The sequence below is a fragment of the Podarcis liolepis genome (assembly GCF_965112155.1).
Source record: "Podarcis liolepis genome assembly, chromosome: 3".
Taxonomy (NCBI): domain Eukaryota; kingdom Metazoa; phylum Chordata; class Lepidosauria; order Squamata; family Lacertidae; genus Podarcis; species Podarcis liolepis.
In genome coordinates, this window is record NC_139557.1 from 57,998,250 (window position 1) to 58,014,649 (window position 16,400).

Consider the following 16,400-nt stretch of genomic DNA (forward strand, 5'->3'; position numbering starts at 1 on the left):
AAAGTTTTTCATAATTCTTCACCAAATAAGAAAAGTTTGGCTATGGTTATCAGTTTATTATTGTTAAATTACCAGGGTTCAGGGTCTAGTCACGTGACTACAGATTCAAGTTTGTAAATCTGTTTAACTTTCCTTGAATGAGTCCCAAAAGAAGGTACCAATTAGGTTAATAAAGAAATCCTTTTAGCTTTAAGCCCTGTTACTGAACATGTAAAAAGTGAACAGAATTGCATCCACTGTGTCAGCCCCCCATTTTAATTAATCACAGCTTAAGGCTACAGTGAACTGTACGGTGATTATTATCACTGAGTTATCACAATGGGGCATAGCTCAGAGAAGGTCTGAACCTAGGAAACAAGAGATCTGTACAGCCCCTAAGTTGCTGGGGGGCAATGTTCTGACATACACTTGTATAAATGGAGTCTATTTGTCATGGCTTCCAAACCTGGCCTCTTACAGTACACTGAGGAAGATACCAGTAGGGAGGACAGATAGACTGCTCCACTTGATGATCATCCTCAACAACGCCTTCCTTGGAGCCCTCTCAGCTGGAGAGGACCTAACTCTTGAACCTTCCTAGGACTCATAGAATGAAGCTGAAATAGCATTCCCATGCCTTGCACAATCTAGAAGTCAGTGTCTCCATACTTAGGCAAGAGCCCTTTAAGTCAGCACAACCAGCTCCTTGCGGAAGCAAGGCAACTGCAGTACAGGACATGCCAACCTCCATAAGGCTACAAATAGGTCCAGCTCTTGATTTAGATACCACCTTTCAAAACTCCAAAGCTCAAGCAGCAGGCCCAACTGGGAGCTGCCCAGGGTCCTGGCCTATTAAGAAAGCCATGCTTCAAACCACTTGCCTCGCCAGACTTGACTTGTTTCTTGCTTCCACTTGCCCATAAGGTCCACAGAGCGGAAACTCTGGCTCTTTGGAGAACTTGGTCAGATAATTATAGGATTGTCCTATTTCAGTTTTAGAAATTTGTCATTTGACATATTCAGAAATGGTTACAATTAATTTATTTTCCACTCCTAAGTAGAGAGATTGCAGTTCCTTTGTAGCCAGATCATTATATCCATCTATTGCATTTTTAAAAAGTACTTGTTAAACTTGAGTCTGAAAGTTTAAAAGCAGCATTCTATTATGAACCCATTTTACCCCTAAATTATCTCTACCTGTGTGGATTCTCTTCCATCCACCAAAGCTTCAATGGTTTTCTTACTTCCAGCTGTATTTATTTCTCACCTTTTATAATTGCTTCTCTTCCCCCTCCCCCTTCTTTCTACTAATCAGTACACACATTACCAGTATGGCTCTAGCTTTCAAGTATCAATACACAATCAGATTTCTATTTATTGTATCTATCCACAAGCTGCTTGCATTAGTAGAAGGATATGATGTTTTATTAGTATTCCAAGAAAGATTGGAAAGTGAGTTAATTACTGGGGAAATCCTTAAGATGTGTACTCAGGAGCATCCATTGCATCTCTGTCTGAAGAGGAGCAACCATTCTTTGCTATGGCTAAAGGAAATAGGGGAGTGAGGCTTCCCTAGCATTCGACTTGATTGTTCCAGCCTCGTGTGTGTAGGAGGGATCACTTTAAATCCTTCTGAGCATACCCCTTCCCCCCATACAAGTGAATGGCTACAATTTGCTTCTGGGACACTATTTCAGAGGTAGCCAAACCTCTCCTATCTCCACTGACACTGGACATCTGACTCCCGCTGGCATAGATTCCATTGGGGGCAAAGCATTTGTGGATTTAGAAATGCATTGTGCCTTCCCCTCTCCCAGTGGATCTTTACTGTAAAGCTTTTTAGGTCTGTGTTGTGTTTATAAATTTATGCAGTGACTGACACCAATCCAATTCCTAAATGGTAGGAATCTTGCTGAACACTCCAGGAATACAGATGTATGCTAATCATAATGATGAATGCAACTGCCTTTTCCTACAACACAGGCCGCTTTAAATGCTCATAGCCCTGTAAGTCTACACGTGCATTTACTACGGTCCTGTTCAATGTATGCCTCATCCTAGGATTCCAGCTTTAGATTTGCACATTATAATAGGAAGCATTTAAGATTTTGTTGTTACCTAGTCAAATTCATCTTGGCTCTAAAGTAGGCCACAGTAATATGAATCTCTCATATCATGTATGAATAAATGATGGCTAAAGTACAGCTAATGTTTTGTTTATCCAGCATCAAATTACTGGTGTCCTAGGACTGTGTGACCCTGTGAGTGCAGAACTGATGTGATAAATGCATTTGCTGCTTCCTTCAAGTGAAATTAGTTTTCATGAAAGAAGCCAGTTTGGGGGCATTAGAAAATGAATCATGGTTTTATCTCCTGAATATTAGCACAGCATGTCCCCGCCTCCCTTGTTCTCCAGCATATGTATCAAAACCTTGGCAAAGGAAGAGGCACACCAGTTCAGCCTTCCTTCCTAGTGTTCATTTATGCAAATTCACCATGACCAAATATTTCAATCTTTGGCCTGTCTGCCACATCCAATCTAATCACAGCAGTTTCTGCTACAGAACTCATTACACTGGTGCAAGTGCTTTATAAAATTATAAGTCAGCAAAATGTGAAAGTGATTTGGCTTATAACAACATCTTCCTTTTTCAACTGCATCCATTATATTACCAATTATAATTTATTTACATATTTGCTTTTCTGTTACCTCTTTCCTATTGTTGCCCTTTTCATTTCTAATACCTTCCTTTGTGAACAGCTGATCATCATTAAAACCACCCAAACTTTTTTTCTCAGTGTGATGGTTGTTGATTTAATAACAAGACACAGTATTTAGTTTGTTTGCCGTGTTGTTGTTGTATTGTTTAAACACACACACACACACATATATGTTGTTGTTGTTTAGTCATTTAGTCATGTCCGACTCTTGGTGACCCCATGGACCAGAGCATGCCAGGCACTCCTGTCTTCCATTGCCTCCCGTAGTTTGGTCAAACTCATGGTGGTAGCTTCGAGAACATTGTCCAACCATCTCATCCTTTGTTGTCCCCTTCTCCTGTGCCCTCAATCTTGTTTGTCTTAAAAAGGTAAAGGTAAAGTACCCCTGACCATTAGGTCCAGTCGTGGACGACTCTGGGATTGCACGCTCATCTCGCTCTATAGGCCAAGGAAGCTGGCGTTTGTCTGCAGACAGCTTCTGGGTCATGTGGCCAACATGACTAAGCCGCTTCTGGTGAACCAGAGCAGCGCACAGAAATGCCGTCTACCTTTCTGTCAGAGCAGAACCTATTTATCTACTTGCCCTTTGACATGCTTTCAAACTGCTAGGTGGGCAGGAACTGGGACCGAACAACGGGAGCTCACCCTGTCGCGGGGATTCAAACTGCCAGCCTTCCGATCGGCAAGCCCTAGGCTCTGTGGTTTAGACCACAGCACCAGCCGCGTCCCTCTTGTTTGCCATAAGGTGTTCTAATTGTGGCCTTTCACTATAGTAGGATAAAAGAGCATATTGTTTCAGGTTTAGCCTAAAGCACAAGAATTGTGGAATCATACTGCTAAAGAATATATTGTGCCAAACAACCCTGTCTAATCACACATAGCTTTAATTTTTTTCCCTAGCATTTTATCAATACTCCATTGTGAGTTTTTCTCACTTGCAAATAGCAAGTGCAGGTGTCTTGATCCAGATCAGGGCCACAGTGAGGAACAAATAATTAAAGATCCCTCACCCCTCTCATGCCAGGGCTGCCCATGCCAGCTAAAGTAAAAGCAGCTACACAACAGAAAATTATATTCAAAAGTCACATTTTAAAAAGTAAGTTTGACTCTTACTAATCATGGGAAACAATTCTCAGGTTCTTACCAGACATATTATAGATATGCAAACTTGTGGCCAGTTTGGTTAATTTCATTCTCATATATATATATATATATATATATATATATATATATATATATATTCTCATATATATATATATATATATATATATATATATATATATATATAAAATATATGCAGGTTTTGGTGTCTTCGGGTGTCTTCCCGTGTAAGAGTTGGGGTGTCTAGGCGACGTTTCGACGAGGTCTCACTCGTCATCTTCAGGCTGGTGCTTTCGGCTTCTTGTTATATAATAGAATCATAGAGTTGGAAGAGACCACAAGGGCCATCGAGTCCAACCCCCTGCCAAGCAGGAAACACCATCAGAGCACTCCTGACATATGGTTGTCAAGCCTCTGCTTAAAGACCTCCAAAGAAGGAGACTCCACCACACTCCTTGGCAGCAAATTCCACTGTCGAACAGCTCTTACTGTCAGGAAGTTCTTCCTAATGTTTAGGTGGAATCTTCTTTCTTGTAGTTTGGATCCATTGCTCCGTGTCCGCTTCTCTGGAGCAGCAGAAAACAACCTTTCTCCCTCCTCTATATGACATCCTTTTATATATTTGAACATGGCTATCATATCACCCCTTAACCTCCTCTTCTCCAGGCTAAACATGCCCAGCTCCCTTAGCCGTTCCTCATAAGGCATCGTTTCCAGGCCTTTGACCATTTTGGTTGCCCTCCTCTGGACACGTTCCAGTTTGTCAGTGGCCTTCTTGAACTGTGGTGCCCAGAACTGGACACAGTACTCCAGTTGAGGTCTGGCCAGAGCAGAATACAGTGGCATTATTACTTCCCTTGATCTAGATGCTATACTCCTATTGATGCAGCCCAGAATTGCATTGGCTTTTTTAGCTGCCGCGTCACACTGTTGGCTCATGTCAAGTTTGTGGTCAACCAAGACTCCTAGATCCATTTCACATGTACTGCTCTCAAGCCAGGTGTCACCCATCTTGTATTTGTGCCTCTCGTTTTTTTTGCCCAAGTGCAATACTTTACATTTCTCCCTGTTAAAATTCATCTTGTTTGTTTTGGCCCAGTTCTCTAATCTGTCCAGGTCGTTTTGAAGTGTGATCCTGTCCTCTGGGGTGTTAGCCACCCCTCCCAGTTTGGTGTCATCTGCAAATTTGATCAGGATGCCCTTGAGTCCATCATCCAAGTCGTTGATAAAGATGTTGAATAAGACAGAACCCTGTGGCACTCCACTAGTCACTCTTCTCCATTGTGGTTGTTTGGCACAATATATATATATGTATATGATATATATTTCCTAAATATATTTCTAATATTGACATGGAAAATACAGTACTAAAATGCTTTCCAGCTTTCCATTTTAATTATTGAAAGACGTGGGTAAATTAGGTGAGTTGCATTTTACTGAAGTAGTAAGAATGCTTGAGTCAGGACTTTGAATTTATGGATTCATTGTTGAATCTTTTTTTTTTTTTAAGTCACATTTTTCTCTTTGAGATCTAAAGCACTTAAGCATGTTTACATGTGAAATAATGTTATTTTTCCTCAACTGAGTCTGAACTTTTGGCTGTTTTGTTTGACAAAGAAGAGACAAATACATATTGAAACACTTTGCATATTGATATCATTAAATCAATAGGGTCCATTTGAAGAGCAATTAATATTTGCCCCAAAAACAAATGCAAAAATCAGCCTTCATCTCAAAATGGGTTGACTATTAAGTCACAAGGGAATTCCTTATAACCTTTGTTAGGAATTCTGACAAGGTAAGGCAACCACACTAATTTGTGCTGCTAAATTGCTGTGGAAAAAACTGCCCTGTTTGTATGATTATGGTGCTTGCAAATGAATCAATAAAGCCATCAAAACTGCTCAGGCATTTGGCCACAAAGCAACAGGAGTTTAAAGATAAGGCTATAGATTTTCTTTCAAAAGGACATTACAAGAATATAAGAAGGTTTTTAAAAAAAATAATGAAAAATGAGTTTACAGTATCAGCAAGAGAAAATAAAGGATACATAGCTGATTTCTCTCTTCCAGCCCCTTGTCCTCAAGTGTAAGCACATGCTGCCATTGCCATACACAAATGGGGTTGTGTCCAACAGTTGCTCAGTTGATGCTAAGGCTTCCATCAGTGGAACAGGAAGGGAATCAAATATGATGCAGGGGGACCTTCCAGATTTAAAGGGGCACAGAAACTGCAGGGGGAGGGAAAGTTGTTGAAAACTGCTTTTCTCCCCATTTTGCTGATGGAAGCCTTACTCTCAGCTGAATTACACCATTGAATACAACACAGTTTGTATAAAAAGGTTCAAGGTGCAGTCACAAGTATACAAAGCCTTCGCCACCAATGGCTCTGATGTATGCACTCAGTTGTCAGGGAAGAATCTTATTCATTAAGCAGAGAGTCAGCTTCTTACCTGTAGGAATCAGGAGATCCATTTTTAGAAGGGAGAAGATCTAGCAGTCTGTCCTAGCAACCTTAGCACAATTTGGTATGAAGTAGTTTGCAGACCAGTATTACCCATCAGAACAAAAGCTGGAAATGGGTCATTTTTAAAAAGCGAATCTTTGCCATTGAAGTCAGTGACAGCCAGCCAATCCATTTTTGCTCCAACATTAGCCTTTAATTCTATCAAGATGCTTGAAGAAGTGACCCCTTCCATTTGAATTTTACCCGTTTGATGTTTAAAATATGGGTACATTCAAAACTGCTGTGAAAATTGTAACTTAAATTTTCATATGTACCATGTACATTTTTTCCATACATTATCATTTATATTATTTTTTATTATATATTTCATTTATGAAGCATTTCCTATGAAGCCTCTCAGGGCGAGTTCACAGTACAATAAAAACATATCTAAAACAATTGCATATATAAAAACAATTTGAAATTCAATGCAAATACCCACTGGAATTTGAAATTCAATGCAAATACCCACTGGAATAGAAATGGCCACTTCTTGAAAGAAGGAGGGCTTCAGCGGGCATTGAAAAGAAAATAGAGGTATGGTGCCTGTCTGAAATGTTACAGGACAGAATTCCAAAAGATAGACGATGCCACACTGAAAGCTTGATTCTGACATTGTGTGTCATGGACCTCCTGATACGATGGTATCTGCAGGATCTCCTCTCCTGCTGAGCACAGGGATCTGTTGGGTATATTATTAAAGGGATGGGATTTTGTGTAGTTATCTTAGCGGTTGTAAGTACCGGCACCTGGAGATTAGCTCACCAAGTTGTAGCTTCCATTAATATTTTTATACAAATTTACTTTTCTCCAGTTCAGCAGGCAGTAAAACACAATGGACAGGAAAGAAATTTTCAGCAATTTCCCCTCCCTCTGCAGGAACAGATAAGTGTGGTTGGATGAAATAGTAGAGCCATGAAACCAGATCCTCAGATACTTAAAAGAGTCAGCATGTTCTAGTCTTATGGCCATCAGTGGTCCAGGAATGCTTTCCTTGGCCTTTCTTTTTGAAAAATTCATAACCTTTGATTTTCATCATTAATTGTTTGAAATTCATTTCTACAATAATATGCAAATCCAAGTAGTAATCTAGTTATCAGTGGTCTGACTGGTTGAAACAGCGGGCTATTTAAACAGCCAGCATTATTTATAACTACCTCCCCAATGCAGTTTACAGATTCAATAAAACAATCCATCAATTAAAAGGATAAACCAAATACCAATAAAACCACCATAAAATAGATCATTGCAGTACTTTTTCCACCCAGTACTTCAGGATTTGCATAAGCCTTTACCCATCACCAGTTTTCCTATTGCTGTTGAAATCCCCATGAGAACCAGTGATGGGTCTCCATCACTGAGCAATTCCTTTGTTACCAGTAGTCTTGCACACCTGTAAAAGACCCAGACAATTAACTGATAGTATGATGCACAGATGTGGAATGTGCTGTAACATGTATCCTAAGGTTGTTGTTTTTTACTTATGCATAAGTCTCATGGAGTTGAGTGGAGGTTATCCCAAAATAAGTGAACATAGGTTTCCAGCCCAACTCATTCTGCAACCCATTGCAGTGTCAAACAAAGCTTCCTTTCCCATTTCAGCACCTTATTCACAAGTTTTTCTTCTGTTATTTGTCATTGGTTTGTTCTGCCTTCAGTTCTTTTGTCTTTTGCATGTAGGTGCTCCAGCAGCATTCTATTCTTCTTCTGTTCAATAGCATCTTCATTTTATGTTGCTATAATAAATTAGTGCATGCAGTTTCACAAAAGTGGTTGAGAAATGCAAAGGAACGTTGTACACCAGTGTTTTGAGCTTGTCGGGGGGGAAACCTACTTTGTGCAAAAGAACTGGCAAGGTTATGGATGCTGCCTGTCAAAGGCCATTACTTGGCGCTAAGACCCAGTCAAACACTCCAACTGACTGATGAGTGGGCACCAGGCCATCAAAGCAGATGGACATGAGTGTGCAGAGCCAAAAGACAATGTATGTGCATCAAGTGTAAATGTTGATGGCAGGTTTCCCAGCCAGTGTCTAAGCTTATGCATCTGTAGTTACAGAAATGCCAGGCTTGTTCTGGATTAAATTTTCAAACAATTAAAAGGAATGCGGGCAGGGGAGGAAATGTTTTTTAAAGCAGGCCTGGGTAGAAAAGTGAAAATAGAGACGGTTTAATGTTGGGGATCTCATCTGCTAAATTCTCTCAGAGACACTTCCGCAGGTTGAGCCACAACCAAAATTACTATTGACTGGATATTATTCAATCAATAGTAAATTGACTGAATAATTGACTAAGCCTAGTCTTAAAATCTTTTAAAGCTTCCTGCTGAGCTGTGTTGATATGCCAAATCCCTAGTACAGAAGCTCATTGGGTCTGATGGCCTCATCTTCATAGCACAGTGAAGATTTTTCTGGTTGGCTTTTGCAGACTGTTGGCTTTAAAGTATTTTTCAATGCAGAGCCCTTTTAATGATAGACATTCACATTTTGCAAAACCACAGGTAGACTTTCTCTCCATTGTCATGGGGGATGGAATGCAGGATTCATTTCAAACATGTTATTTTCAAACGGGTTGGCTTCCTCTCCTATCAGGGTTGCCAGCCCAGGCTTTGAAACTGTTTCTTTAAAAGCAGTGAACCCTAAAAAGTAATATCTAGAAAGAAAACTGCCTAGCCAATTCCTATTGTTTACAGAAATTGTGGCGTTTCGAACATTTTAGTTTGGACTGAGAATGTTAAAAACTAGTTTTCTCTTTATGAGTGCTATCTTGTTCCTATGGATCTTTTTAAAGCACAGTGGTGCGGCATAAGACTGGCATACTCAATACTTTATATTTGCACAATCTCTTTTTAATGAATAATTAACTTATATTTCTGTCCTTTGCAGAAATAACGTAAGAGCTGCATTGCTGGCTCATATAGTCCAACATTGTCTCTCTCAGTTGACAGTCTAAGTCCTAATTTCATTCATTCATTCATTCATTCATTCATTCATGTATCATTTCTATATGTTCAGCTCTTCAAACTACTTTCTAGTTTCCCAATTCATTATTGCAATTACTTTTATACCCTCCTCCCTTTTCATTCCACCATCTACACTTGCATCATTTCCTCCCAGGGTTGCTCATGCCTTTTATAATCTGTGGCATACCTTTGCTTTTATTTTATAATAACCTCACATCTCATACCAAGTGAGTTGGAAGCAGGGTCCTAGAAAACACAAGAGAAGACGGAGCTGGTGATGGCAAAGGCAGAAATGTTCAATGAGCTGGTGACTGGGAGGCTAACAGACGGTTCATCAGGCAGTATAACAGCTGGGTGGGAGCCTGTTGACTCCTCCTGTCACCTGATCCTTGCTGGGCTGACAGCTATGATCTGCCAAGGTGGCTCAGGGATAACTATCTTCCAGAGCTGCCAGAGTCACTAGTTTGAGACTTCTGGTCCCTTAACAAATAAACAGGAAATGAGAGAGAGAGAGAGAGAGAGATGAGTCTAAGGAAGGGAACAGCAGCAAGCTGAATCCTGCAAAAGATTCCATGAACACTACAGAGGTTCAAGCAGTCTTTTGTAAATCTTGCTAGTCATATTTTATCTCATCATGCTGAATTGCTGGCAAGCCTGCTGAGTCCCTCCCTAACTTTCCCAAAGTTCAGGACCCTCTGAAGTCTCTCTAGCCTTGAGACGTCAAAGCTTACTTTCAACCTCTCCTTTCTGAGACAGTTTCTCATTTCATTTGGAAAATGACAGTGTTGGGTTTTCTCAACCACTGTCCGCATGTGTGCATGATGAACTTGATAGTATTGTGGTTACTCCCTCCCCCCCATTGATGCTGTAGCTCTTGTATCATTCCCTGCCTTGCACTCTTGAGCATTTGGCTTGAGAATTCTGTTTATGAGGATCCAACACAGTAGCTGAGCTATAGTGATTAAAACAGTAAAAAGATATGGGACAAAAATATGTCTTGTATTATAGCAATCACTTCTCATGCAGTGATACAATACTGCAACTATCATTGCATGTTTTCTTCCAGACTGAAGGGATTTGTAAGTGTTTACCGTACTTCTAAGAAAACAACTTGTTGGGGTACCTAAAGCACTCCTGTCTAATGTTGCTAACTTTCACTTAAGCATAATGGTCCTAGCCTGAGCATTTAAAAAATACAGACACAAAGAGTATTTGATGGAGACATTGTTGATATAATTGCAGTTATCTCATGATAACTTGGGTGTGCAACAAGCTATTATCCATTATGACACAATCAGTCACTGATGGATTGTTGCTTTGTATTAAACAATTTGCCCAAGAACAAGAGCCATACTAGGGGACAATAAGCTTTTTAGAGCTAGGCTATTACCTATTGCATGATGAGTATCACACACTCCAAATATCTTTAATAACCATGGCAGCCTGTGTTTTCTGTTCCATAGTAGAATTCTGCTCCTATTTTTGCCTTTAGAAATGTTAGCTATTGTTTACACATGTGCACGACAATTATTCACATTTCAGCTATCTCACACACAGCCATTCAGGTGTGTCAGAGATGTTTGAATTCTAGCACATGGGCCTAAGAATGAATATCCATTGAACTTCTTCCTTTTCATCCTCTCCTTCATAAGAACATAACAGTCCTGCTGGATCACACAGAAATAGGATTTTGGCCGTATGCCATGCCATTTTCCTCTGTGAAGCTATAGCTAATAAAATGTTAGTCATCATACGTTCTGGGTTGGTGACCCTGCTTCAACTATGCTCTTCTGGTTACAGCTATATGTGCAATTGATGAAAATGCCATGCTTTTGTGTAACATGGGGCCACCATGTTCTGCCATGATGGGAATGGGTTTTGGAATCAGGCATTATCCCCTATTTCCTCTGATGTCTATACACTGAGGAGATTTGAAGCTTTTGCTTTGGTTTTTGATTAGCTACACTTTAATAACAGTTTGAGGTCTGGATATAATTCTAATCTTAACTATGCTTTGTTGAGCAAGCCTGCTACATGTTTTGAAGTTGGCTTGTTTCAACAAACCATAGTTAAGATTAACCACAATTTGTTTGGTTCAAACAAAATAGCAAACTATGGTGAATCAAAAACTGTGACCAAATTGGAACAAAATGATTTTCATTGAATTGTAGAACAAGAACTACTATTCTTATCAAAACACAATGGGTTGGGTTCAGACTTGCCTGAGATCCAATGGAAACTTCCACTGCAGGAAGAGGGAGGTTATCTTTACAAATACCAACTTTCTCCTATAGCCTACAGCTTCAAACCCCCCCCCCCCCCCCCGTTGTTCCAAGTTTGGAGACTTCTGGAGCAGCATTTTAGTGGTGAGAAGGCACAGGCAGAATGCAAAATAACTTTCCCCTTCCTCCACAATGAAGCTCCTATGCTGGTCTGGATCTAGTTATTCCGCCTGCACACAAACACACTTTTATGCAAAGATTGCATTTGAAATATAACATATGGTACACACAGCAATTTATTATTATGAAAAAGGATGTCAAAATGTGGAAGGTGGTCAAAAGCAAAAGCACTGTAATGACCACAGAAATATGAGCTATCAAACTAATAAAAAGAATTTAATGATGACAGTGTGTAAAATTAAACTAAATGGAATATAATAGCATTGAATAACTAAAACACAGACACAGTGTTTAACATGGATAGAACAACAAAGAACATTTACTAAATAACAAAATGAGGATGCATAGCCTTATGGCTGTGTTTATAGTAGCTTGGAAAACAATTTTCCACATAAGTGATATAATGGGCCTGTATAATCAATTTAATTATTGTGAAAATGAGGCACATTAGCATAAAGCCCCCCCCCCCTAATTTAGTCTTGTAGAAATATCAGAGGTTGTTTTGGAGTTTTTGTTTGTTTGTTTTGGCAAAGACTCTAGCAAAGAAATAAAAAGGGGTACATAAAAGGTTGGTCCATGAATGTAGATGCAATAGAGAGAAGAAGGAGGGTTACAAGGAATAACAGAAAGCTGTGCTAAATATGGAAGTCCTGCCCCTGTCCTCCTTACACTGTTAGAAACTCTCCGTTGACCTAGTTTCTGAATTTCTACACCTGTATCAGGCAGTTTTAGAATTTCAAATATTCATCTGCAGCTATGGCACTTAGAAATATAGAACTTCTTTGTCATAAATACTGAGATCCTTAGCTTTATATTACACTAAAGTCTTGCCACAAGCTGCAGTTCTATGTAACATGACATATTAATACCCCTACAAGTTTTATAAAACCAGCAGCTATAACTAGTTTGTTCCAAGTGGAATGGAAATATTTTCTTTTATGAATGAAACTCCACATAGCTTTAATGCATCGACAATACTAGGGTGTTGTTGTCATTTGAGATTTGTAGTTTAAGCTTAATTTAAACACTGCTGATTTTGGGATTCATGATGCATTATTCCTTTTCCCCTTTTTTTACAGTACGCTGTCTGGTTAGTCCTCTGGGTTACATGGAATGTATTTGTTATCTGCTTCTACTTGGAGGCTGGGGACCTATCAAAGGTAATTTGCCATCTGATATATCTAAGTCAACTGATGTTAACACCCTCCGAATTCTGAGGATGTTGCTTTGTATCTATTTAATCTCCTTCCATTTTTTTTAAATGAAGAAATCACCTTGGGAACAATGAATAAATTGCATGCCTTTTGCTGTGCATGTCCTAAATTGTTGCAGAAATCATGTAGGTCTACAAGCTACTTACGTGATTTTGTGCAATTTAGGGTGTGTGTGTGTGTTTGTGTGTGACTTCTGATGTCAGAAATTTCATAGATCTCATACTTTCATTTAATGAAAACTTCATATCTGTAGTTATCAAAGCTGATAGTTAATCAAAGGATAAATACATTTGTATTATGTAGCTTACTGCTTTCTGGTTCCTTTATAGAGTTGTGAACCTAATGTGAAAACATAAAATAGTTTTGCAAGAACTGAGGCATGATAGTGAGCCAAAGCATTGGAGTGTTATGTTCTCTATTCCTTGACCCCTTGTTAAGATTATTGTGATGGGTTGATTAGTCTGTGATATAAAGGACATTTAAAGGAGCGAAAGTTTTGGTTGTATCGTATATTGTATGTGATTTCAGTGGACTTCCTTTCCCAAATGTCGAAGACACCTGTGACTGAGCAAGAAGTACTGTTTCCCAATAGTGCTCTTCTGCCTTGAGTTTTATTAGAGAACATAAACACCTGCCTCCTTAAGTATATATAATACTGCATCTCAATTTACTTGATGCTCCATCATTTCCACGCTGTAGGAAAATAAGCCATGATCTGGCTTGTGTAGTCTGAACCCATGGCTTCTTCCTCTCCAAACAAGCCACTAGCAAAAGTTAAGGTTTGTTCTTAGCTACAGAAAACAATGGGATCTAAATCTGAATGCTGGTGGCTTACTGCATTTTGTTACCATTATCACAAAAGTAATGTAAAGTTAGTGCATATGTTTCTTTCCTGGAAGTAGAGAAATCTGAGGACATTGATCTCTGCAAATTCCAGTATAAACCAACCTGATCCACATGTCCTGGACTAATTTCAAGATTGGCTTAACAATCAAACCCTCTTCCCAAGGAACTCTGGGAATTGTCACTCTGCGAGGGGATAGGTGTCTCCTGACAACCCTCAATGCCCTTAGCAAACTACAGTTCCCAAGATTCTTTGGAGGAAGCTATAGCTGTTTAAAATAGTTTGATATTGCCATAAATGTAAAGTGCAGATGGGGCCTAGGTTGTTGAGTTCAATAGCTTCTCCTTTGTCACATATCTTTACATATTTCTGAAACTCCCTGGTAACAGCTGTATCACTGGATGCTGACCTATTCCTGATGTCCTCAATCACCAATCCATCACAGGCCTGCAGAGAGTAGAATGTTAATATAAAATGTCAGTACAATATAAGATGGTGATAGAAATAATCTAAAAATGTAGAAAATGATTTGACCTAGCTGTAAACCAGCAACCGTCTTGGCTATGAAACTCCAGAATGCATGTTGCAGAAAATATTCAGGCTAGTAATGAGGTAAACTGTGAATTTCATCCAGAAGAGCATCTGTTAGATTGTCTCATAGATATCTCATTGAATTCTTTGCATTACTTGAATTTGCAGCTGAGAATAAATATGACATCAAATGTGTAATGGCACTCCTGAGCATTTCCTCCTGCTGGGAAAGGAAGATTGAATCTTTAAAAAAGAAAGATATTGCACTGAATTAGCTCTAAATAGAGAATAAAAAGTAACCTTTAGGGAAGCATAGGGCTAAGCATTATCTTACACGAGGGACATGGCTGAGGTTGTAAACCATGAGAGATAATCTTGCACAAGATGGTTTTAGGAATTGCTAAGTAAAAATTACAGTCTAATAATTGCCCAGCTGGGTATACTTTGTTGTATATGGGTATGATTTATGGCTCTCTGCCACATAAAATATTTGTGGGGGTGGGGAGAGGTATGTTTTGAGGCTTACTTCTCTTGCCTATGTACGACTGGTTTACTGTCATTACTCAGTAATATCAAGATGCCAACAACACATTTCAAGCTACTGGCATATCTTCTGTGGAGAAGTTTACTAATAGCTGCTTCCTTCGCCTTGGCTGCTTCCTTCCCCTTGTCACAGAGGTCATGTCATTTTTTACAGCTGCTCTTTATTGAAGTGAAAAGAGCCCTGATAACAATAATGGGCTATTCAGAACGATGAGATTACCACCTCCTCATAAGATTGAAGCAGTTAAAGAACTGCCAGTGAGGAGCCTAGCAGAGCTGTTCACATCACATTATAGCCTGGGACAGATACATAGTTTGAAGTTTGGCAGTGGACTCAGAACACTTCATGTCATTGTGTCACTGTTAATGTCTTACCTATGACAGCATGGCTTTCACAGCCTGTCAAAATTATTATGATCATGTAGCCTGGTGACAAAAAGAAGGACAAAAGATATGTTTTAGAAAGCCGCTCTATACACATAAAATTTGCTGTCAGGAATTCGTATCACCCAGAGCATATCCTGTTACACAAGTACTGTTAAGTCACTAGTCACCATGTTGCCACCACCTCGGTCATATATCTGTAGAAACAAACTAATTTACTATTTTTAAAATGTTATTTTTTAAGACAGAATTTATTTCTAGTTCACAAACTGGATTCAAAGGAGGTGCATCTGGTGCCCTTACTTCAAATAATTACAGGTTGGTGAGGAGGACTCCCTGGTCCTGAATGGGGTAACTGTGCCCCTGAAGGACCAGGTGCGCAGCCTGGGAGTCATTTTGGACTCACAGCTGTCCATGGAGGTGCAGGTCAATTCTGTATCCAGGGCAGCTGTCTACCAGCTCCACCTGCTACGTAGGCTGAGACCCTACCTGCCCGTGGACTGTCTCACCAGACTGGTGCATGCTCTAGTTATCTCCTGCTTGGACTACTGCAATGTGCTCTACGTGGAGCTACCTTTGAAGGTAACCCAGAAACTACAACTAATCCAGAATGCGGCAGCTAGACTGGTGACTGGGGGCGGCCGCCGAGACCACATAACACCAGTCTTGAAAGACCTACATTGGCTCCCAGTACGTTTCCGACCATAATTCAAAGTGTTGGTGTTGACCTTTAAAGTCCTAAACGCCCTCGGCCCAGTATACCTGAAGCAGCGTCTCCACCCCCATCGTTCTGCCCAGTAGCTGAGGTCTAGCGCCGAGGGCCTTCTGGTGGATCCCTCATTGCGAGAAGTAAAGCTACAGGGAACCAGGCAGAGGGCCTTCTCGGTAGTGGCACCCGCCCTGTGGAACGCCCACGCATCAGATGTCAAAGAGATAAACAACTACCTGACATTCAGAAGACATCTTAAGGCAGCCCTGTTCAGGGAAGTTTTTAATGTGTGACATCTTAATCTATTTTGGTCTTTGTGGAAGCCGCCCAGAGTGGTTGGGGAAACCTAGCCAGATGGGTGGGGTACAAATAATAAATTATTATTATTATTATTATTATTATTATGAAGTTTCTAGTTCAATTGGTCAGAGAAAGCCCAAGCAACCAGATGGGATTTTGCTACATGAATTCTGTACCAGCTGCAGCTTCCAGACCATTCTCATGGT

The 16,400-nt window shown here is 39.9% G+C and overlaps 1 protein-coding gene across 5 annotated transcripts in view; it reads left to right on the forward strand.

Moving 5' to 3' along the window:
* NKAIN2 (sodium/potassium transporting ATPase interacting 2) overlaps positions 1–16,400 on the forward strand; it is a gene marked incomplete at its 3' end in the record, with an annotated part of 446,901 nt that overhangs the window by 232,879 nt on the left and 197,622 nt on the right. For all 5 annotated transcript variants that reach the window (XM_083497931.1, XM_083497928.1, XM_083497927.1 and 2 more), the window contains one exon: positions 12,749–12,829. In XM_083497931.1, coding sequence (XP_083354057.1) covers positions 12,749–12,829 — 81 coding nt within the window. The remainder of the gene's footprint in view (positions 1–12,748; positions 12,830–16,400) is intronic.